The sequence below is a fragment of the Eucyclogobius newberryi genome, unplaced genomic scaffold, assembly GCF_026437365.1.
Source record: "Eucyclogobius newberryi isolate DKJ021-1_F unplaced genomic scaffold, fEucNew1.0.hap1 SCAF_228, whole genome shotgun sequence".
NCBI lineage: Eukaryota > Metazoa > Chordata > Actinopteri > Gobiiformes > Gobiidae > Eucyclogobius > Eucyclogobius newberryi.
Genome location: NW_027315866.1, coordinates 46372 through 69726, shown reverse-complemented (window position 1 = coordinate 69726; position 23355 = coordinate 46372). Strand labels below are relative to the sequence as shown.

The 23355-nt window shown below is 49.9% G+C and overlaps 1 protein-coding gene across 1 annotated transcript; it reads left to right on the top strand.

Moving 5' to 3' along the window:
• The first annotated feature begins 89 nt into the window (after positions 1-89).
• LOC140372404 (tyrosine-protein kinase HCK-like) lies at positions 90-23355 on the top strand. The gene is made up of 12 exons (XM_072459502.1): positions 90-211; positions 8245-8290; positions 10316-10409; positions 10485-10580; positions 10765-10868; positions 13954-14103; positions 15491-15643; positions 17043-17225; positions 17537-17613; positions 21897-22050; positions 22428-22559; positions 23112-23355. The coding sequence occupies exons 1-12, from the start codon at positions 98-100 to the stop codon at positions 23312-23314; spliced, it is 1506 nt and encodes a 501-aa protein (XP_072315603.1). The 5' UTR covers positions 90-97; the 3' UTR covers positions 23315-23355.

Below are 23355 nucleotides of genomic sequence, written 5' to 3'. Positions count from 1 at the left end.
TATTTGTTGTACTTATATTTGTTATACTTATATTTGTTATACTTATATTTGTTGTACTTATATTTGTTGTACTTATATTTGTGTTTAAGGCGTGGCCATGGGCTGCACCGGCTCTAAGGACGAGGGAAGTGTGGGGAAAGACGCGGTGAAGGACGAGCAGAGCCAGAGCGCTCACTACGTCAAAGACCCGACCACCGGGATCAAGAACCCGGTGAGTTTATGTCAAAACGTTTGACAGGTTTTTATGATTTTCTAATTCTGACTTTGTTTGGTTTATTTGTACCTGTCGTGCAAATATATTATACTTTTACTCAGATCGAGCAAGTATTTGTGGAGAAAACGTTGAAAAATTTGTAGAATATGACCGGAATCACACCAGTGACATCACACCAGGGACACTCATACAGGAAGTGACATCACACCAGTGACACTCATACAGGAAGTGACATCACACCAGGGACACTCATACAGGAAGTGACATCACACCAGTGACACTCATACAGGAAGTGACATCACACCAGGGACACTCATACAGGAAGTGACATCACACCAGGGACACTCATTCAGGAAGTGACATCACACCTGGGACACTCATACAGGAAGTGACATCACACCAGGGACACTCATGCAGGAAGTGACATCACACCTGGGACACTCGTGCAGGAAGTGACATCACACCTGGGGCACTCATACAGGAAGTGACATCACATCAGGGACACTCATACAGGAAGTGACATCACACCTGGGACACTCATACAGGAAGTGACAACACACCTGGGACACTCGTACAGGAAGTGACATCACACCTGTGACACTCATACAGGAAGTGACATCACACCAGGGACACTCAAACAGGAAGTGACATCATACCAGGGACACTCATAGAGGAAATGACATCACACCTGGGACACTCATACAGGAAGGGACATCACACCTGGGACACTCATACAGGAAATGACATCATACCAGAGACACTCATACAGGAAGTGACCTCACACCAGGGAAACTCATACAGGAAGTGACATCACACCAGGGACACTCATACAGGAAATGACATCATACCAGAGACACTCATACAGGAAGTGACCTCACACCAGGGCCACTCATACAGGAAGTGACATCATACCAGGGCCACTCATACAGGAAGTGACATCACACCAGTGACACTCATACAGGAAGTGACATCACACCAGGGACACTCATACAGGAAGTGACATCACACCAGGGACACTCATGCAGGAAGTGACATCACACCTGGGACACTCGTACAGGAAGTAACATCACACCTGGGACATTCGTACAGGAAGTGACATCACACCAGGGACACTTGTACAGGAAGTTACATCACACCTGGGACACTCATACAGGAAGTGACATCACACCAGGGACACTCATGAAGGAATTGACATCACACCTGGGACACTCGTACAGGAAGTGACATCACACCTGGGACACTCGTACAGGAAGTGACATCACACCAGGGACACTTGTACAGGAAGTTACATCACACCTGGGACACTCATACAGGAAGTGACATCACACCAGGGACGCTCATACAGGAAGTGACATCACACCTGGGACACTCGTACAGGAAGTGACATCACACCTGGGACACTCGTACAGGAAGTGACATCACACCTGGGACACTCGTACAGGAAGTGACATCACACCAGGGACACTCATACAGGAAGTTAAATCACACCTGGGACACTCATACAGGAAGTTTCATCACACATGGGACACTCATGCAGGAAGTGACATCACACCTGGGACACTCATGCAGGAAGTGACATCACACCTGGGACACTCGTACAGGAAGTGACATCACACCTGGGACACTCGTACAGGAAGTGACATCACACCAGGGACACTCATACAGGAAGTTAAATCACACCTGGGACACTCATACAGGAAGTTACATCACACATGGGACACTCATACAGGAAGTGACCTCACACCAGGGCCACTCATACAGGAAGTGACATCACACCAGGGACACTCATACAGGAAGTGACATCACACCAGGGACACTCATACAGGAAGTGACATCACACCAGGGACACTCATGCAGGAAGTGACATCACACCTGGGACACTCGTACAGGAAGTAACATCACACCTGGGACATTCGTACAGGAAGTGACATCACACCAGGGACACTTGTACAGGAAGTTACATCACACCTGGGACACTCATACAGGAAGTGACATCACACCAGGGACACTCATGAAGGAATTGACATCACACCTGGGACACTCGTACAGGAAGTGACATCACACCTGGGACACTCGTACAGGAAGTGACATCACACCAGGGACACTTGTACAGGAAGTTACATCACACCTGGGACACTCATACAGGAAGTGACATCACACCAGGGACGCTCATACAGGAAGTGACATCACACCTGGGACACTCGTACAGGAAGTGACATCACACCTGGGACACTCGTACAGGAAGTGACATCACACCTGGGACACTCGTACAGGAAGTGACATCACACCAGGGACACTCATACAGGAAGTTAAATCACACCTGGGACACTCATACAGGAAGTTTCATCACACATGGGACACTCATGCAGGAAGTGACATCACACCTGGGACACTCATGCAGGAAGTGACATCACACCTGGGACACTCGTACAGGAAGTGACATCACACCTGGGACACTCATACAGGAAGTTAAATCACACCTGGGACACTCATACAGGAAGTTACATCACACATGGGACACTCATACAGGAAGTGACATCACACCAGGGACACTCATACAGGAAGTGACATCACACCAGGGACACTCATGAAGGAAGTGAACTCACACCTGGGACACTCATACAGGAAGTGACATCACACCAGGGACACTTATGAAGGAAGTGACATCACACCTGGGACACTCATACAGGAAGTGGCATCACACCTGGGACACTCATACAGGAAATGACATCATACCAGGGACACTCATACAGGAAGTGACATCACACCTGGGGCACTCATACAGGAAGTTACATCACACCTGGAACACTCGTACAGGAAGTGACATCACACCAGGGACACTCGTACAGGAAGTGACATCACACCAGGGACACTCATACAGGAAGTGACATCACACCTGGGACACTCATACAGGAAGTGACATAACACCAGGGACACTCATGCAGGAAGTGACATCACACCTGGGACACTCATACAGGAAGTTACATCACACCAGGGACACTCATACAGGAAGTGACATCACATCAGGTACACTCATACAGGAAGTGACACCACACCTGGGACACTCGTACAGGAAGTTACATCACACCAGGGACACTCATACAGGAAGTTACATCACACCAGGTACACTCATACAGGAAGTGACATCACACCTGGGACACTCGTACAGGAAGTGACATCACACCTGGGACACTCGTACAGGAAGTGACATCACACCTGGGACGCTCATACAGGAAGTGACATCACACCAGGGAAACTCATACAGGAAGTGACATCACACCAGGGACGCTCATACAGGGAGTGACATCACACCAGGGACACTCATACAGGAAGTGACATCACACCAGGGCCACTCATGAAGGAAGTGACATCACACCAGGGACACTCATACAGGAAGTGACATCACACCAGGGACGCTCATACAGGAAGTCACATCACACTAGGGACACTCATACAGGAAGTGACATCACACCAGGGACATTCATTCCAGTCAAAGTTTATGCAGACTTTTTTGACGCTCTAAACATTAATTCAACAAAATAAAGTCGCTCTCATATATTTACATTTGTCGAATAATAAAAAATTGACATTCGATGAGTTTTGGCCCAGTGGTTGCTGGGTAATATCCTACTGTGATGTCATCAATTACAAACAGGAAGTGAAATGATAAACTGGTCACACAGAACTTTATTGCATTTGAGTTCAATGAGCAGCCCGACCTGTAGGGGGCGCTTTCACTTTCCATTAGAGCTGGAGGTGAACTGAGCTCTAAATGTCCCGTGTAAAAGCTTTAACTCTGCTCTTTAGAGACAGTGGAAGGTTCCGTTTTCTCACGTTGTGGCTCTTCTGCTCATCGTCCTCTGGTCTCGCTTTCCTGTTCCGCCGCTCAGACCCAAGAAAGAGGAAGTTCTGACATCTGTTTCCGACCTCCGACCTCAGATGTCAGATGTTTGCAGACTGTAGTTCTGAGTCAGTTGAAGGTTCCTCTGCCGTGTCAGTCAGATGTTTGCAGACTGTAGTTCTGGTCTGTTGAAGGTGCCTCTGCCGTGTCAGTCAGATGTTTGCAGACTGTAGTTCTGGTCTGTTGAAGGTTCCTCTGCCGTGTCAGTCAGATGTTTGCAGACTGTAGTTCTGAGTCAGTTGAAGGTTCCTCTGCCGTGTCAGTCAGATGTTTGCAGACTGTAGTTCTGGTCTGTTGAAGGTTCCTCTGCCGTGTCAGTCAGATGTTTGCAGACTGTAGTTCTGGTCTGTTGAAGGTTCCTCTGCCGTGTCAGTCAGATGTTTGCAGACTGTAGTTCTGAGTCAGTTGAAGGTTCCTCGGCCGTGTCAGTCAGATGTTTGCAGACTGTAGTTCTGAGTCAGTTGAAGGTTCCTCTGCCGTGTCAGTCAGATGTTTGCAGACTGTAGTTCTGAGTCTGTTGAAGGTTCCTCTGCCGTGTCAGTCAGATGTTTGCAGACTGTAGTTCTGAGTCAGTTGAAGGTTCCTCTGCCGTGTCAGTCAGATGTTTGCAGACTGTAGTTCTGAGTCTGTTGAAGGTTCCTCGGCCGTGTCAGTCAGATGTTTGCAGACTGTAGTTCTGGTCTGTTGAAGGTTCCTCTGCCGTGTCAGTCAGATGTTTGCAGACTGTAGTTCTGGTCTGTTGAAGGTTCCTCTGCCGTGTCAGTCAGATGTTTGCAGACTGTAGTTCTGAGTCTGTTGAAGGTTCCTCTGCCGTGTCAGTCAGATGTTTGCAGACTGTAGTTCTGGTCTGTTGAAGGTGCCTCTGCCGTGTCAGTCAGATGTTTGCAGACTGTAGTTCTGAGTCAGTTGAAGGTTCCTCGGCCGTGTCAGTCAGATGTTTGCAGACTGTAGTTCTGAGTCTGTTGAAGGTTCCTCGGCCGTGTCAGTCAGATGTTTGCAGACTGTAGTTCTGGTCTGTTGAAGGTTCCTCTGCCGTGTCAGTCAGATGTTTGCAGACTGTAGTTCTGGTCTGTTGAAGGTTCCTCTGCCGTGTCAGTCAGATGTTTGCAGACTGTAGTTCTGGTCTGTTGAAGGTTCCTCTGCCGTGTCAGTCAGATGTTTGCAGACTGTAGTTCTGAGTCTGTTGAAGGTTCCTCTGCCGTGTCAGTCAGATGTTTGCAGACTGTAGTTCTGAGTCTGTTGAAGGTTCCTCGGCCGTGTCAGTCAGATGTTTGCAGACTGTAGTTCTGAGTCTGTTGAAGGTTCCTCGGCCGTGTCAGTCAGATGTTTGCAGACTGTAGTTCTGAGTCTGTTGAAGGTTCCTCGGCCGTGTCAGTCAGATGTTTGCAGACTGTAGTTCTGGTCTGTTGAAGGTTCCTCTGCCGTGTCAGTCAGATGTTTGCAGACTGTAGTTCTGAGTCAGTTGAAGGTTCCTCGGCCGTGTCAGTCAGATGTTTGCAGACTGTAGTTCTGGTCTGTTGAAGGTTCCTCTGCCATGTCAGTCAGATGTTTGCAGACTGTAGTTCTGAGTCAGTTGAAGGTTCCTCGGCCGTGTCAGTCAGATGTTTGCAGACTGTAGTTCTGAGTCTGTTGAAGGTTCCTCTGCCGTGTCAGTCAGATGTTTGCAGACTGTAGTTCTGGTCTGTTGAAGGTTCCTCTGCCGTGTCAGTCAGATGTTTGCAGACTGTAGTTCTGAGTCAGTTGAAGGTTCCTCGGCCTTGTCAGTCAGATGTTTGCAGACTGTAGTTCTGAGTCAGTTGAAGGTTCCTGGTCACTGGACGTTTCTGTCTCTTGTTTTAATTACAGATGATTCATAAATGGTCATAAAAACATAGTCGTCGTCTCGTTTGGTCTGATTGTGTTTGTTGTGTTTGTGTTCGATTTTAAAAAACGTGAGATCGATGAAGATGAAGAGCGTTCCCTTCCTCTGGACCTTATCTCAGAACTCTTGGTCTCAGAGTTTTTTCTCAAAATGAACTGCTCAAAATAAAAAGTGAGAAAACCTCGTCCAACACGTTTCACTTGGATCTGAAAATCGCTTTTTGATCATAATTTAGAGTCATTAATTGTCAGCCAGAGCAAGATATTTAGAGATCCAAACGAGAAATGACTTTAATGAAAGCTCAGACGTTACAACGAGAAAACAATGAAATAATGAGGAGAAAATGAGGAGAAAATGAGGAGAAAATGAGGAGGAAATGAGGAGAAAATGAGGAGGAAATGAGGAGAAAATGAGGAGAAAATGAGGAGGAAATGAGGAGGAAATGAGGAGAAAATGAGGAGGAAATGAGGAGGAAATGAGGAGGAAATGAGGAGAAAATGAGGAGAAAATGAGGAGGAAATGAGGAGGAAATGAGGAGAAAATGAGGAGAAAATGAGGAGAAAATGAGGAGGAAATGAGGAGGAAATGAGGAGAAAATGAGGAGGAAATGAGGAGGAAATGAGGAGGAAATGAGGAGGAAATGAGGAGGAAATGAGGAGGAAATGAGGAGGAAATGAGGAGAAAATGAGGAGGAAATGAGGAGGAAATGAGGAGGAAATGACGAGAAAATGAGGAGGAAATGAGGAGGAAATGAAGAGAAAATGAGGAGGAAATGAGGAGGAAATGAGGAGGAAATGAAGAGAAAATGAGGAGGAAATGAGGAGGAAATGAGGAGGAAATGAGGAGGAAATGAGGAGAAAATGAGGAGGAAATGAGGAGGAAATGAGGAGGAAATGAGGAGGAAATGAGGAGGAAATGAGGAGAAAATGAGGAGGAAATGAGGAGGAAATGAGGAGAAAATGAGGAGGAAATGAGGAGGAAATGAGGAGGAAATGAGGAGGAAATGAGGAGAAAATGAGGAGGAAATGAGGAGGAAATGAGGAGGAAATGAGGAGAAAATGAGGAGGAAATGAGGAGGAAATGACGAGAAAATGAGGAGGAAATGAGGAGGAAATTAAGAGAAAATGAGGAGGAAATGAGGAGGAAATGAGGAGGAAATGACGAGAAAATGAGGAGGAAATGAGGAGGAAATGAAGAGAAAATGAGGAGGAAATGAGGAGGAAATGAGGAGGAAATGAGGAGGAAATGAGGAGAAAATGAGGAGGAAATGAGGAGGAAATGAGGAGGAAATGAGGAGGAAATGAGGAGGAAATGAAGAGAAAATGAGGAGGAAATGAGGAGAAAATGAGGAGAAAATGAGGAGGAAATGAGGAGGAAATGAGGAGAAAATGAGGAGGAAATGAGGAGAAAATGAGGAGAAAATGAGGAGGAAATGAGGAGGAAATGAGGAGGAAATGAGGAGGAAATGAGGAGAAAATGAGGAGGAAATGAGGAGGAAATGACGAGAAAATGAGGAGGAAATGAGGAGGAAATTAAGAGAAAATGAGGAGGAAATGAGGAGGAAATGAGGAGGAAATGAGGAGGAAATGAAGAGAAAATGAGGAGGAAATGAGGAGAAAATGAGGAGAAAATGAGGAGGAAATGAGGAGGAAATGAGGAGAAAATGAGGAGGAAATGAGGAGGAAATGAGGAGAAAATGAGGAGAAAATGAGGAGGAAATGAGGAGAAAATGAGGAGGAAATGAGGAGGAAATGAGGAGAAAATGAGGAGGAAATGAGGAGGAAATGACGAGAAAATGAGGAGGAAATGAAGAGAAAATGAGGAGGAAATGAGGAGGAAATGAGGAGGAAATGGCGAGAAAATGAGGAGGAAATGAAGAGAAAATGAGGAGGAAATGAGGAGGAAATGAGGAGGAAATGGCGGTTAAAGCAGAAGTTCCTGTGTCGCGCTCACACTTGCTTTAAAGCTTCACTCTGTCACTTTCCTGCAGACGTGACTTTTACCCAGAATGTTCCACACTCGCCCCTCCACAGAGCTGACCCGTCTTTAAATTGTATGAAAATAAGATGAATTTGCACTTTTATGATTTAGTTTTGTTTAAATCAAAATAAAATGCCATGAATTTAATTATTTAGGTCCAATTTATGAATGAATCCAGTTTGTGCCGTTAAAGATTTTACAGGTTTTATTTGTTAAATGTTCAAATCCTGAATCAAAACTTTGTGTGAATTATGTTTTTGAACTTTTCTGTTTGTCTGTCGGAACCAGACGACGACGACGACGACGACGACCAGCGCCGTGAGCTCCTCAGAAGGTCAGTGTAACTCCTCCCACAGAGATATATGCTCCTCCCACAGAGACATATGCTCCTCCCACAGAGGCATGCTCCTCCCACAGAGATATATGCTCCTCCCACAGAGATATATGCTCCTCCCACAGAGACATATGCTCCTCCCACAGAGATATATGCTCCTCCCACAGAGACACGCTCCTCCCACAGAGGCATGCTCCTCCCACAGAGACATATGCTCCTCCCACAGAGATATATGCTCCTCCCACAGAGACATGCTCCTCCCACAGAGGCATGCTCCTCCCACAGAGACATATGCTCCTCCTACAGAGACATGCTCCTCCCACAGAAGCATGCTCCTCCCACAGAAGCATGCTCCTCCCACAGAGATATATGCTCCTCCCACAGAGGCATGCTCCTCCCACAGAGATATATGCTCCTCCCACAGAGACATATGCTCCTCCCACAGAGATATATGCTCCTCCCACAGAGGCATGCTCCTCCCACAGAGACATATGCTCCTCCCACAGAGATATATGCTCCTCCCACAGAGACATATGCTCCTCCCACAGAGACATATGCTCCTCCCACAGAGACATATGCTCCTCCCACAGAGACATATGCTCCTCCCACAGAGGCATGCTCCTCCCACACACATGCTCCTCCCACACACATGCTCCTCCCACACACATGCTCCTCCCACACACATGCTCCTCCCACACACATGCTCCTCCCACAGACATGCTCCTCCCACAGACATGCTCCTCCCACACACATGCTCCTCCCACACACATGCTCCTCCCACACACATGCTCCTCCCACAGACATGCTCCTCCCACAGACATGCTCCTCCCACACACATGCTCCTCCCACAGACATGCTCCAGTTTTCACATCTTAAAGTCCCTAATATGAAACGTTTGGGCCGTTTTTACACAGAAAATGTCTTATTTCTACATAAAAAAACACATTTCTTTCTTACATTTGTGTGAGAAATGACGGCAGAAGATTCACAACATTTCAGACCGTTTGAATTTTCACACATGAACAAAAGAATATAAGATATATAAGATATAATATATCATGATATAATGATACGACCAAAGTTCAGTCTCTCGTGGCGTTTGTCACAAAGTTCAGATCTGTTTCCGTTCTCTTCAGATATTTCACTTTTGAACAGTTTATGAGGAAATGGACTATTTTTATCAAACCAGGAAGTAATGAAATACACAAAGTACGAGGAAGTACTGCACAGCCACTTTGTATGTAATATTATCTGACTTCCTTCATCAGTAACACACTTATCTGTAGTTCTGGTACACACTTGTATGTAGAGTATATGAAGTGTGTAGTTCTGGTACACACTTGTATGTAGAGTATATGAAGTGTGTAGTTCTGGTACACACTTGTATGTAGAGTATATGAAGTGTGTAGTTCTGGTACACACTTGTATGTAGAGTATATGAAGTGTGTAGTTCTGGTACAAACTTGTATGTAGAGTATATGAAGTGTGTAGTTCTGGTACACACTTGTATGTAGAGTATATGAAGTGTGTAGTTCTGGTACACACTTGTATGTAGAGTATATGAAGTGTGTAGTTCTGGTACACACTTGTATGTAGAGTATATGAAGTGTGTAGTTCTGGTACACACTTGTATGTAGAGTATATGAAGTGTGTAGTTCTGGTACACACTTGTATGTAGAGTATATGAAGTGTGTAGTTCTGGTACACACTTGTATGTAGAGTATATGAAGTGTGTAGTTCTGGTACACACTTGTATGTAGAGTATATGAAGTGTGTAGTTCTGGTACACACTTGTATGTAGAGTATATGAAGTGTGTAGTTCTGGTACACACTTGTATGTAGAGTATATGAAGTGTGTAGTTCTGGTACACACTTGTATGTAGAGTATATGAAGTGTGTAGTTCTGGTACACACTTGTATGTAGAGTATATGAAGTGTGTAGTTCTGGTACATGTGTAGTTCTGGTACATGTGTAGTTCTGGTACATGTTTGGAGGGCGTGGCCTCAGGTGTTTCTTCTCCTCAGGTGAAAGTGCGGCCATTGCGCTCTACGACTACGAGGCCATTCACGATGGAGACCTGGGATTCAAGAAGGGAGACAAGCTGAAAATCCTGGAGGAGTGAGTGAAGCTGAACATCTGAACACTGAACATCTGCACTTCTGCACATCTGATGGTTCCTCTGCGTTTTTACAGATCTGGTGAATGGTGGAAAGCCAGGTCCATAAGTTCAGGCCAAGAAGGATTCATCCCCAGTAACTATGTGGCCAAGGACACTCTGGAGACAGAAGAGTGAGCCTCCTCTGACCTCTGACCTCTGAGCCTCTCCTCTAACTTCTGATCTCTGTGGCCCTCCTCTGACCTCTGTGGTTCTCCTCTGACCTCTGATTGCTCTGTGATGAAACTTGTGATGACCCTTGTAATGACCCTTGTGATGACCCTTGTGATGACCCTGTCCCTCTGGTGTGTCCTGCAGTTGGTTCTTCAAAGGCGTGAGCAGGAAGGACGCTGAGAGGACACTTCTGGCCCCTGGAAACAAGATGGGCTCGTTTATGATCCGAGACAGCGAGACCACCCAGGGTGAGTTCAGAGTTTAGAGTTCAGAGCGGTCCTAACGCCCCCTGTAGAGGTCCTAACGCCCCCTGTAACGGTCCTGGTCCTAACGCCCCCTGTAGAGGTCCTAACGCCCCCTGTAACGGTCCTGGTCCTAACGTCCCCTGTAGCGGTCCTAACGCCCCCTGCTGAGGTCCTAACGCCCCCTGTAGAGGCCCTAACGCCCCCTGTAGCGTCCTAACGCCCCCTGTAGCGTCCTAACGCCCCCTGTAGAGGTCCTAACGCCCCCTGTAGTGTCCTAACGCCCCCTGTAGAGGTCCTAACGCCCCCTGTAGCGTCCTAACGCCCACTGTAGAGGTCCTAACGCCCCCTGTAGTGTCCTAACGCCCCCTGTAGTGTCCTAACGCCCCCTGTAGTGTCCTAACGCCCCCTGTAGAGGTCCTAACGCCCCCTGTAGTGTGCTAATGCCCCCTGTAGAGGTCCTAACGCCCACTGTAGAGGTCCTAACGCCCCCTGTAGTGTCCTAACGCCCCCTGTAGAGGTCCTAACGCCCCCTGTAGTGTGCTAATGCCCCCTGTAGAGGTCCTAACGCCCACTGTAGTGTCCTAATGCCCCCTGTAGAGGTCCTAATGCCCCCTGTAGAGGTCCTAACGCCCCCTGTAGTGTCCTAACGCCCACTGTAGAGGTCCTAACGCCCCCTGTAGGGTCCTAACGCCCCCTGTAGAGGTCCTAACGCCCCCTGTAGTGTCCTAACGCCCACTGTAGTGTCCTAATGCCCCCTGTAGAGGTCCTAATGCCCCCTGTAGAGGTCCTAATGCCCCCTGTAGAGGTCCTAACGCCCCCTGTAGTGTCCTAACGCCCACTGTAGAGGTCCTAACGCCCCCCGTAGCGGTCCTAACGCCCCCTGTAGCGGTCCTGGTCCTAAAGCCCCCTGTAGCGGTCCTAACGCCCCCTGCAGCGGTCCTAATGCCCCCTTTAGAGGTCCTAACGCCCCCTGTAGCGGTCCTAACGCCCCCTGTAACGGTCCCGGTCCTAACGCCCCCTGCAGCGGTCCTAATGCCCCCTTCAGAGGTCCTAACATCCCCTTCAGAGGTCCTAACATCCCCTGTAGCGGTCCTAACGCCCCCTGCAGCGGTCCTAACATCCCCTGTAGCGTCCTAACGTCCCCTGCAGCGGTCTTAACGCCCCCTGTAGCGGTCCCGGTCCTAACGCCCCCTGCAGCGTCCTAACACCCCCTGCAGCGTTCCCGGTCCTAACACCCCCTGCAGCTGTCCTAACACCCCCTGCAGCGTCCTAACGCCCCCTGCAGCGGTCCTAACGCCCCCTCTAGAGGTCCTAACGCCCCCTGTAGCATCCTAACGCCCCCTGCAGCGTCCTAACGCTCCCTGCAGCGGTCCTAACGCCCCCTGCAGCGGTCCTAACACTCCCTGCAGCGTCCTAACGCCCCCTGTAGAGGTCCTAACGCCCCCTGCTGAGGTCCTAACGCCCCCTGTAGCGGTCCTAACGCCCCCTGCTGAGGTCCTAACGCCCCCTGCTGAGGTCCTAACGCCCCCTGTAGAGGTCCTAACACCCCCTGTAGCGTCCTAACGCCCCCTGTAGAGGTCTTAACGCCCCCTGTAGCGGTCTTAACGCCCCCTGCAGCGGTCCTAACATCCCCTGTAGCGTCCTAACGCCCCCTGCAGCGGTCTTAACGCCCCCTGTAGCGGTCCCGGTCCTAACGCCCCCTGCAGCGTCCTAACACCCCCTGCAGCGTTCCCGGTCCTAACACCCCCTGCAGCGGTCCTAACACCCCCTGCAGCGGTCCTAACGCCCCCTGTAGCGGTCCCGGTCCTAACGCCCCCTGCAGCGGTCCTAACATCCGCTGTAGCTGTCCTAACGCCCCCTGCAGCGTTCCCGGTCCTAACGCCCCCTGCAGCGGTCCTAACATCCCCTGTAGCGTCCTAACGCCCCCTGCAGCGGTCCTAACATCCCCTGTAGCGTCCTAACGTCCCCTGCAGCGGTCTTAACGCCCCCTGTAGCGGTCCCGGTCCTAACACCCCCTGCAGCGTTCCCGGTCCTAACATCCCCTGTAGCGTCCTAACGCCCCCTGCAGCGGTCCTAACATCCCCTGTAGCGTCCTAACGTCCCCTGCAGCGGCCCTAACGCCCCCTGTAGCGGTCCCGGTCCTAACGCCCCCTGTAGAGGTCCTAACGCCCCCACCTCAGCAGGGGGCGTTAGGACCTCAGCAGGGGCCGGTAGGACCTCAGCAGGGGGCGTTAGGACCTCTACAGAGGGCGTTAGGACCTCTACAGGGGGCGTTAGGACCTCTACAGAGGGCGTTAGGACCTCTACAGGGGGCGTTAGGACCTCAGCAGGGGGCGTTAGGACCTCTACAGGGGGCGTTAGGACCTCAGCAGGGGGCGTTAGGACCGCTGCAGGGAGCGTTAGGACCTCAGCAGGGGGCATTAGGACCTCTAGAGGGGGCGTTACGACGCTGCAGGGAGCGTTAGGACCGCTGCAGGGGGCGTTAGGACCGCTGCAGGGGGCGTTAGGACCTCTACAGGGGGCGGTAGGACCTCAGCAGGGGGCGTTAGGACTGCTACAGCGGATGTTAGGACCGCCCCCTGCAGCGGTCCTAACGCCCCCTGTAGCGGTCCTAACACCCCCTGTAGCGGTCCTAACACCCCCTGCAGCGGTCCTAACGCCCCCTGTAGCGTCCTAACTCCCCCTACTGAGGTCCTAACGCCCCTGTAGCGGTCCCGGTCCTAACGCCCCCTGCAGTGGTCCTAACGCCCCCTGCTGACGTCCTAACGCCCCCTGTAGAGGTCCTAACGCCCCCTGTAGCCTCCTAACGCCCCCTGTAGAGGTCTTAACGCCCCCTGTAGAGGTCCTAACGCCCCCTGTAGCGTTCTAACGCCCCCTGTAGAGGTCCTAACGCCCCCTGTAGCGTTCTAACGCCCCCTGCAGCGGTCCTATCGTCCGCTGTAGCAGTCCTAACGTCCCCTGTAGAGGTCCTAACGCCCCCTGCAGCGGTCCTATCGTCCGCTGTAGCAGTCCTAACGTCCCCTGTAGTGGTCCTAACGCCCCCTGCTGAGGTCCTAACGCCCCCTGCTGGTGCTTCTGTGTGTTTCAGGCAGTTACTCGCTGTCGGTGCGAGACTTTGACCCTCAGGCCAGAGACACGGTCAAACATTACAAGATCCGCACTCTGGACAACGGAGGATTTTACATCTCTCCACGGATCACGTTCTCCTCCCTCCAGGAGCTCGTGTCCCACTACAAAAGTACGTTTGTATCAGGTGCTCGTGTCACGTTAGTTTTGAAGTTTTGTGCAGCCTCCTTGGCATCTAGAGTACAAAGCACGTGTGTAACCCTGATGCCCCGCCTCATGTGTAACCCTGATGCCCCGCCTCATGTGTAACCCTGATGCCCCGCCTCATGTGTAACCCTGATGCCCCGCCTCATGTGTAACCCTGATGCCCCGCCTCATGTGTAACCCTGATGCCCCGCCTCATGTGTAACCCTGATGCCCCGCCTCATGTGTTACCCTGATGCCCCGCCTCATGTGTAACCCTGATGCCCCGCCTCATGTGTTACCCTGATGCCCCGCCTCATGTGTAACCCTGATGCCCCGCCTCATGTGTAACCCTGATGCCCCGCCTCATGTGTAACCCTGATGCCCCGCCTCATGTGTAACCCTGATGCCCCGCCTCATGTGTAACCCTGATGCCCCGCCTCATGTGTTACCCTGATGCCCCGCCTCATGTGTAACCCTGATGCCCCGCCTCATGTGTAACCCTGATGCCCCGCCTCATGTGTTACCCTGATGCCCCGCCTCATGTGTAACCCTGATGCCCCGCCTCATGTGTAACCCTGATGCCCCGCCTCATGTGTAACCCTGATGCCCCGCCTCATGTGTAACCCTGATGCCCCGCCTCATGTGTTACCCTGATGCCCCGCCTCATGTGTAACCCTGATGCCCCGCCTCATGTGTAACCCTGATGCCCCGCCTCATGTGTAACCCTGATGCCCCGCCTCATGTGTAACCCTGATGCCCCGCCTCATGTGTAACCCTGATGCCCCGCCTCATGTGTAACCCTGATGCCCCGCCTCATGTGTTACCCTGATGCCCCGCCTCATGTGTAACCCTGATGCCCCGCCTCATGTGTAACCCTGATGCCCCGCCTCATGTGTAACCCTGATGCCCCGCCTCATGTGTAACCCTGATGCCCCGCCTCATGTGTTACCCTGATGCCCCGCCTCATGTGTAACCCTGATGCCCCGCCTCATGTGTAACCCTGATGCCCCGCCTCATGTGTAACCCTGATGCCCCGCCTCATGTGTAACCCTGATGCCCCGCCTCATGTGTTACCCTGATGCCCCGCCTCATGTGTAACCCTGATGCCCCGCCTCATGTGTAACCCTGATGCCCCGCCTCATGTGTTACCCTGATGCCCCGCCTCATGTGTAACCCTGATGCCCCGCCTCATGTGTTACCCTGATGCCCCGCCTCATGTGTAACCCTGATGCCCCGCCTCATGTGTAACCCTGATGCCCCGCCTCATGTGTAACCCTGATGCCCCGCCTCATGTGTAACCCTGATGCCCCGCCTCATGTGTAACCCTGATGCCCCGCCTCATGTGTAACCCTGATGCCCCGCCTCGTCCACAGAGCAGGGCGATGGGCTCTGCCAGGCCTTGACCTCGGCCTGTCTCAGCCCCAAACCAGAGAAGCCCTGGGAGAAAGACGCCTGGGAGATTCCACGCTCTTCACTGAAGCTCGACAGGAGGCTCGGGGCGGGGCAGTTTGGAGAAGTCTGGATGGGTACAACAACACAACACAACAACAACACAACACAGTAACACAACAACAACACAACACAGTAACACAACAACAACACAACACAGTAACACAACAACACAACAACACAACAACACAACAACACAACACAACAACACAACAACACATAACACAACAACACAACACATAAAACAACACAACAACACAACACAACAACACAACAGCATAACACAACACAACACAACAACAACACAACAACACAACAACACAACAACACAACACAACAACACAACAACACATAACACAACAACACAACACATAAAACAACACAACAACACAACACAACAACACAACAGCATAACACAACACAACACAACAACACAACAACACAACAACACAACACCACAACAACACCACAACACCACAACACATAACACAACAACACAACAACACACAACACAACAACACACAACACAACAACATAACACAACACAACAACAACACACAACACAACAACACACAACACAACAACATAACACAACAACACAACAACACAACAACACAACAACACAACACAACAACACAACAACACATAACACAACAACACAACACATAAAACAACACAACAACACAACACAACAACACAACAGCATAACACAACACAACACAACACATAACACAACAACACAACAACACAACACCACAACAACACCACAACACCACAACACATAACACATAACACAACACAATAACACCACCACAACACAACAACACATAACACAACAACACAACAACACACAACACAACAACACACAACACAACAACATAACACAACACAACAACAACACAACAACACAACAATACATAACACAACAGCACAACAACACAACCACACAACACATGACACAACACAATAACACAACACAATAACACTACACAACACATAACACAACACAACAACACAATAAAACAACACAACCACACAACACAATAACACAACACATGAAACAACACAATAACACAACACATGACACAACACAACAACACAACACATAACACAACACAACAACACAACCACACAACACAATAACACAACACATGAAACAACACAATAACACAACACATGACACAACACATGAAACAACACAATAACACAACACAACCACACAACACATGACACAACACAATAACACAACACATGACACAACACATGAAACAACACAATAACACAACAACACAACCACACAACACAGCACATGACACAACACAATAACACAACACATGACACAACACATGACACAACACATGACACAAAACAAACAACACACTAACTCCACCCGTTCCACGTGTTCAGTCTCGTCACGTGTTCAGTCTCGTCACGTGTTCAGTCTCACACTCTAACCTGGGTGTTCTGGGTCGGCAGCGACATACAACAAACACACGAAGGTGGCGGTGAAGACCATGAAGCCGGGCACGATGTCGGTGGAGGCGTTCATGATGGAGGCCGACCTGATGAAGTCGCTCCAACACGACAAACTGGTGCGACTCAACGCCGTCGTCACCAAAGAAGAGCCAATCTACATCATCACCGAGTACATGGAGAAAGGTGAGAAGGTCAGAGGTCAGGGTGGAGAAAGGGTGGAGGAACAGTAGAGAAAGGGTGGAGAAACAGTAGAGAAAGGGTGGAGAAACTGTAGAGAAAGGGTGGAGAAACTGTAGAGAAAGGGTGGAGAAACTGTAGAGAAAGGGTGGAGAAACTGTAGAGAAAGGGTGGAGAAATTGTAGAGAAAAGATGGAGAAACAGTAGAGAAATGGTAGAAAAATGGTGGAGAAAGGGTGGAGACCTGCTTGAGACGCTCTGGATCTGTGAACACGCTGCAGCTTCGTCCTGAACCTTCTCTGAACTCTTGTCTTCAGGAAGCCTCCTGGACTTCCTCAAGAGCGATGAAGGAAACCGTGTTCTGCTTCCAAAACTCATCGACTTTTCTGCTCAGGTAAAACAACACACAGCGCCTCCCGGTGGTGTCAGGGGGCTCCGCACATGACACACAACACACAGCGCCTCCCGGTGGTGTCAGGGGGCTCCGCACATGACACACAACACACAGCGCCTCCCGGTGGTGTCAGGGGGCTCCGCACATGACACACAACACACAGCGCCTCCCGGTGGTGTCAGGGGGCTCCGCACATGACACACAACACACAGCGCCTCCCGGTGGTGTCAGGGGGCTCCGCACATGACACACAACACACAGCGCCTCCCGGTGGTGTCAGGGGGCTCCGCACATGACACACAACACACAGCGCCTCCCGGTGGTGTCAGGGGGCTCCGCACATGACACACAACACACAGCGCCTCCCGGTGGTGTCAGGGGGCTCCGCACATGACACACAACACACAGCGCCTCCCGGTGGTGTCAGGGGGCTCCGCACATGACACACAACACACAGCGCCTCCCGGTGGTGTCAGGGGGCTCCGCACATGACACACAACACACAGCGCCTCCCGGTGGTGTCAGGGGGCTCCGCACATGACACACAACACACAGCGCCTCCCGGTGGTGTCAGGGGGCTCCGCACATGACACACAACACACAGCGCCTCCCGGTGGTGTCAGGGGGCTCCGCACATGACACACAACACACAGCGCCTCCCGGTGGTGTCAGGGGGCTCCGCACATGACACACAACACACAGCGCCTCCCGGTGGTGTCAGGGGGCTCCGCACATGACACACAACACACAGCGCCTCCCGGTGGTGTCAGGGGGCTCCGCACATGACACACAACACACAGCGCCTCCCGGTGGTGTCAGGGGGCTCCGCACATGACACACAACACACAGCGCCTCCCGGTGGTGTCAGGGGGCTCCGCACATGACACACAACACACAGCGCCTCCCGGTGGTGTCAGGGGGCTCCGCACATGACACACAACACACAGCGCCTCCCGGTGGTGTCAGGGGGCTCCGCACATGACACACAACACACAGCGCCTCCCGGTGGTGTCAGGGGGCTCCGCACACAACACACAGCGTTGTGTGTTGTGTGTGTGTGTGTGTGTGTAAAATGTTGTGTTGTGTCAGACCGCAGAGGGGTGTGTGCGTTGTGTGTAATGTTGTGGGTCGTGTGTGTTGTGTCAGACTGCAGAGGGGATGTGTGTGTTGTGTGTGTGTTGTGTGTCAGAACCTAGAGGAGATGTGTGTGTTGTGTGTGTGTGTTGTGTGTGTTGTGTGTTGTGTTGTGTGTCAGACCGCAGAGGGGATGTGTGTTGCGTTGTGTGTGTAACGTTGTCTGTTGTGTTGTGTGTAGACTGCAGAGGGGATGTGTGTGTGTGTTGTGTGTAACGTGTGTTGTGTTGTGTAGACTGCAGAGGGGATGTGTGTGTGTGTGTTGTGTGTAATGTTGTGTTGTGTTGTGTAGACTGCAGAGGGGATGTGTGTTGTGTGTAATGTTGTGTTGTGTAGACTGCAGAGGGGATTTGTGTGTGTGTTGTGTGTAATGTTGTGTTGTGTAGACTGCAGAGGGGATGTGTGTTGTGTGTAACGTTGTGTTGTGTAGACTGCAGAGGGGATGTGTGTGTGTGTGTGTAATGTTGTGTGTTGTTGTGTAGACTGCAGAGGGGATGTGTGTGTGTAATGTTGTGTGTTGTGTGTTGTTGTGTAGACTGCAGAGGGGATGTGTGTGTGTAATGTTGTGTGTTGTGTGTTGTTGTGTAGACTGCAGAGGGGATGTGTGTGTGTGTAATGTTGTGTGTTGTGTGTTGTTGTGTAGACTGCAGAGGGGATGTGTGTGTGTGTAATGTTGTGTGTTGTTATGTAGACTGCAGAGGGGATGTGTGTGTGTGTAATGTTGTGTGTTGTGTGTTGTTGTGTAGACTGCAGAGGGGATGTGTGTGTGTAATGTTGTGTGTTGTGTGTTGTTGTGTAGACTGCAGAGGGGATGTGTGTGTGTAATGTTGTGTGTTGTGTGTTGTTGTGTAGACTGCAGAGGGGATGTGTGTGTGTAATGTTGTGTGTTGTTGTGTAGACTGCAGAGGGGATGTGTGTGTGTGTAATGTTGTGTGTTGTGTGTTGTTGTGTAGACTGCAGAGGGGATGTGTGTGTGTAATGTTGTGTGTTGTGTGTTGTTGTGTAGACTGCAGAGGGGATGTGTGTGTGTAATGTTGTGTGTTGTTGTGTAGACTGCAGAGGGGATGTGTGTGTGTAATGTTGTGTGTTGTGTGTTGTTGTGTAGACTGCAGAGGGGATGTGTGTGTGTGTAATGTTGTGTGTTGTGTGTTGTTGTGTAGACTGCAGAGGGGATGTGTGTGTGTAATGTTGTGTGTTGTGTGTTGTTGTGTAGACTGCAGAGGGGATGTGTGTGTGTGTAATGTTGTGTGTTGTGTGTTGTTGTGTAGACTGCAGAGGGGATGTGTGTGTGTAATGTTGTGTGTTGTTGTGTAGACTGCAGAGGGGATGTGTGTGTGTGTAATGTTGTGTGTTGTGTGTTGTTGTGTAGACTGCAGAGGGGATGTGTGTGTGTAATGTTGTGTGTTGTGTGTTGTTGTGTAGACTGCAGAGGGGATGTGTGTGTGTGTAATGTTGTGTGTTGTGTGTTGTTGTGTAGACTGCAGAGGGGATGTGTGTGTGTGTAATGTTGTGTGTTGTGTGTTGTTGTGTAGACTGCAGAGGGGATGTGTGTGTGTAATGTTGTGTGTTGTGTGTTGTTGTGTAGACTGCAGAGGGGATGTGTGTGTGTGTAGTGTTGTGTGTTGTTGTGTAGACTGCAGAGGGGATGTGTGTGTGTAATGTTGTGTGTTGTGTGTTGTTGTGTAGACTGCAGAGGGGATGTGTGTGTGTAATGTTGTGTGTTGTGTGTTGTTGTGTAGACTGCAGAGGGGATGTGTGTGTGTAATGTTGTGTGTTGTGTGTTGTTGTGTAGACTGCAGAGGGGATGTGTGTGTGTAATGTTGTGTGTTGTGTGTTGTTGTGTAGACTGCAGAGGGGATGTGTGTGTGTGTAATGTTGTGTGTTGTGTGTTGTTGTGTAGACTGCAGAGGGGATGTGTGTGTGTAATGTTGTGTGTTGTGTGTTGTTGTGTAGACTGCAGAGGGGATGTGTGTGTGTAATGTTGTGTGTTGTGTGTTGTTGTGTAGACTGCAGAGGGGATGTGTGTGTGTGTAATGTTGTGTGTTGTGTGTTGTTGTGTAGACTGCAGAGGGGATGTGTGTGTGTGTAATGTTGTGTGTTGTGTGTTGTTGTGTAGACTGCAGAGGGGATGTGTGTGTGTGTAATGTTGTGTGTTGTGTGTTGTTGTGTAGACTGCAGAGGGGATGTGTGTGTGTGTAATGTTGTGTGTTGTGTGTTGTTGTGTAGACTGCAGAGGGGATGTGTGTGTGTGTAATGTTGTGTGTTGTGTGTTGTTGTGTAGACTGCAGAGGGGATGTGTGTGTGTGTAATGTTGTGTGTTGTGTGTTGTTGTGTAGACTGCAGAGGGGATGTGTGTGTGTGTAATGTTGTGTGTTGTGTGTTGTTGTGTAGACTGCAGAGGGGATGTGTGTGTGTGTAATGTTGTGTGTTGTGTGTTGTTGTGTAGACTGCAGAGGGGATGTATGTGTGTGTAATGTTGTGTGTTGTGTGTTGTTGTGTAGACTGCAGAGGGGATGTGTGTGTGTAATGTTGTGTGTTGTGTGTTGTTGTGTAGACTGCAGAGGGGATGTATGTGTGTGTAATGTTGTGTGTTGTGTGTTGTTGTGTAGACTGCAGAGGGGATGTGTGTGTGTAATGTTGTGTGTTGTGTGTTGTTGTGTAGACTGCAGAGGGGATGTGTGTGTGTAATGTTGTGTGTTGTGTGTTGTTGTGTAGACTGCAGAGGGGATGTATGTGTGTGTAATGTTGTGTGTTGTGTGTTGTTGTGTAGACTGCAGAGGGGATGTGTGTGTGTGTAATGTTGTGTGTTGTGTGTTGTTGTGTAGACTGCAGAGGGGATGTGTGTGTGTGTAATGTTGTGTGTTGTGTGTTGTTGTGTAGACTGCAGAGGGGATGTGTGTGTGTGTAATGTTGTGTGTTGTGTGTTGTTGTGTAGACTGCAGAGGGGATGTGTGTGTGTAATGTTGTGTGTTGTGTGTTGTTGTGTAGACTGCAGAGGGGATGTGTGTGTGTGTAATGTTGTGTGTTGTGTGTTGTTGTGTAGACTGCAGAGGGGATGTGTGTGTGTAATGTTGTGTGTTGTGTGTTGTTGTGTAGACTGCAGAGGGGATGTGTGTGTGTAATGTTGTGTGTTGTGTGTTGTTGTGTAGACTGCAGAGGGGATGGCGTACATCGAGCAGAGGAACTACATTCACAGAGATCTTCGCGCTGCAAACATCCTGGTGAACAAGGCCCTGGTCTGTAAGATCGCCGACTTCGGCCTGGCCAGGATCATCGAGGACAACGAGTACACGGCCCGAGAAGGTGCTAATCCAGGACTAAACCAGGACTAAACCAGGTCTAAACCAGGACTAAACCAGTTCTAAACCAGGTCTAAACCAGGTCTAAACCAGGTCTAAATCAGGTCTAAACCAGGCCTAAACCAGGTCTAAACCAAGTCTAAACCAGGCCTAAACCAGGTCTAAACCAGGTCTAAACCAGGTCTAAATCAGGACTAAACCAGGTCTAAACCAGGTCTAAATCAGGTCTAAACCAGGACTAAACCAGGATTAAACCAGGTCTAAACAGATTAAAAAGACAGAACTTCAAATGGAGCAAAGCCATAAAAAGTATACTTTTGAAAAGTAGTGAAAATACACACAATTTATTCAAAAAGTTTGTAACAAACTTGTTTTTCGTAGGAGCTAAATTCCCCATAAAGTGGACGGCTCCTGAGGCCATAAACTTCGGCTCCTTCACCATCAAGTCCGACGTCTGGTCCTTTGGGGTCCTACTGACCGAGATCATCAGCTACGGACGCACCCCGTACCCAGGTAAGAGCGGCCATTAATGATGACATCACAGCTACATGCACCCCGTACCCAGGTAAGAGCGGCCATTAATGATGACATCACAGCTACATGCACCCCGTACCCAGGTAAGAGCGGCCATTAATGATGACATCACAGCTACATGCACCCCGTACCCAGGTAAGAGCGGCCATTAATGATGACATCACAGCTACATGCACCCCGTACCCAGGTAAGAGCGGCCATTAATGATGACATCACAGCTACATGCACCCCGTACCCAGGTAAGAGCGGCCATTAATGATGACATCACAGCTACATGCACCCCGTACCCAGGTAAGAGCGGCCATTAATGATGACATCACAGCTACATGCACCCCGTACCCAGGTAAGAGCGGCCATTAATGATGACATCACAGCTACATGAATAACAAAGGTCTAGATCCAAGTTACCTCTGTGGGAAAATAGTTAAACCTCATGAGCAGCAAACGTCTCCTTGGCCGTTTTGGAGAAAATGATCTTGTCAGGAGGGACGTGTCAGCGGGCGTGGTCTCATGTGTCGCTCTTGTCCTCAGGGATGACAAACCCCGAGGTGATCCGCGCTCTGGAGAAAGGTTACCGTATGCAGCGTCAGGACCGATGTCCCTCTGAGCTGTACGAGATCATGCTGGAGTGTTGGAAGAACAAACCCGAGGACAGACCCACCTTTGACTATCTGCAGAGCGTCCTCGAGGACTTCTACACCGCCACCGAGAGCCAGTACCAGCACCAGCCCTGAAGACAGCACCCGCCCTGAAGACAGCACCCGCCCTGAAGACA

Excerpts from the sequence above, each read along its gene's own strand:
- LOC140372404 (XM_072459502.1), top strand. The coding sequence starts at position 98 with ATGGGCTGCACCGGCTCTAAGGACGAGGGAAGTGTGGGGAAAGACGCG. Across the intron at positions 22,051-22,427 it reads CGAGTACACGGCCCGAGAAG|GAGCTAAATTCCCCATAAAG; the intron begins GTGCTAATCCAG and ends TGTTTTTCGTAG. Across the intron at positions 22,560-23,111 it reads CGGACGCACCCCGTACCCAG|GGATGACAAACCCCGAGGTG; the intron begins GTAAGAGCGGCC and ends TCTTGTCCTCAG.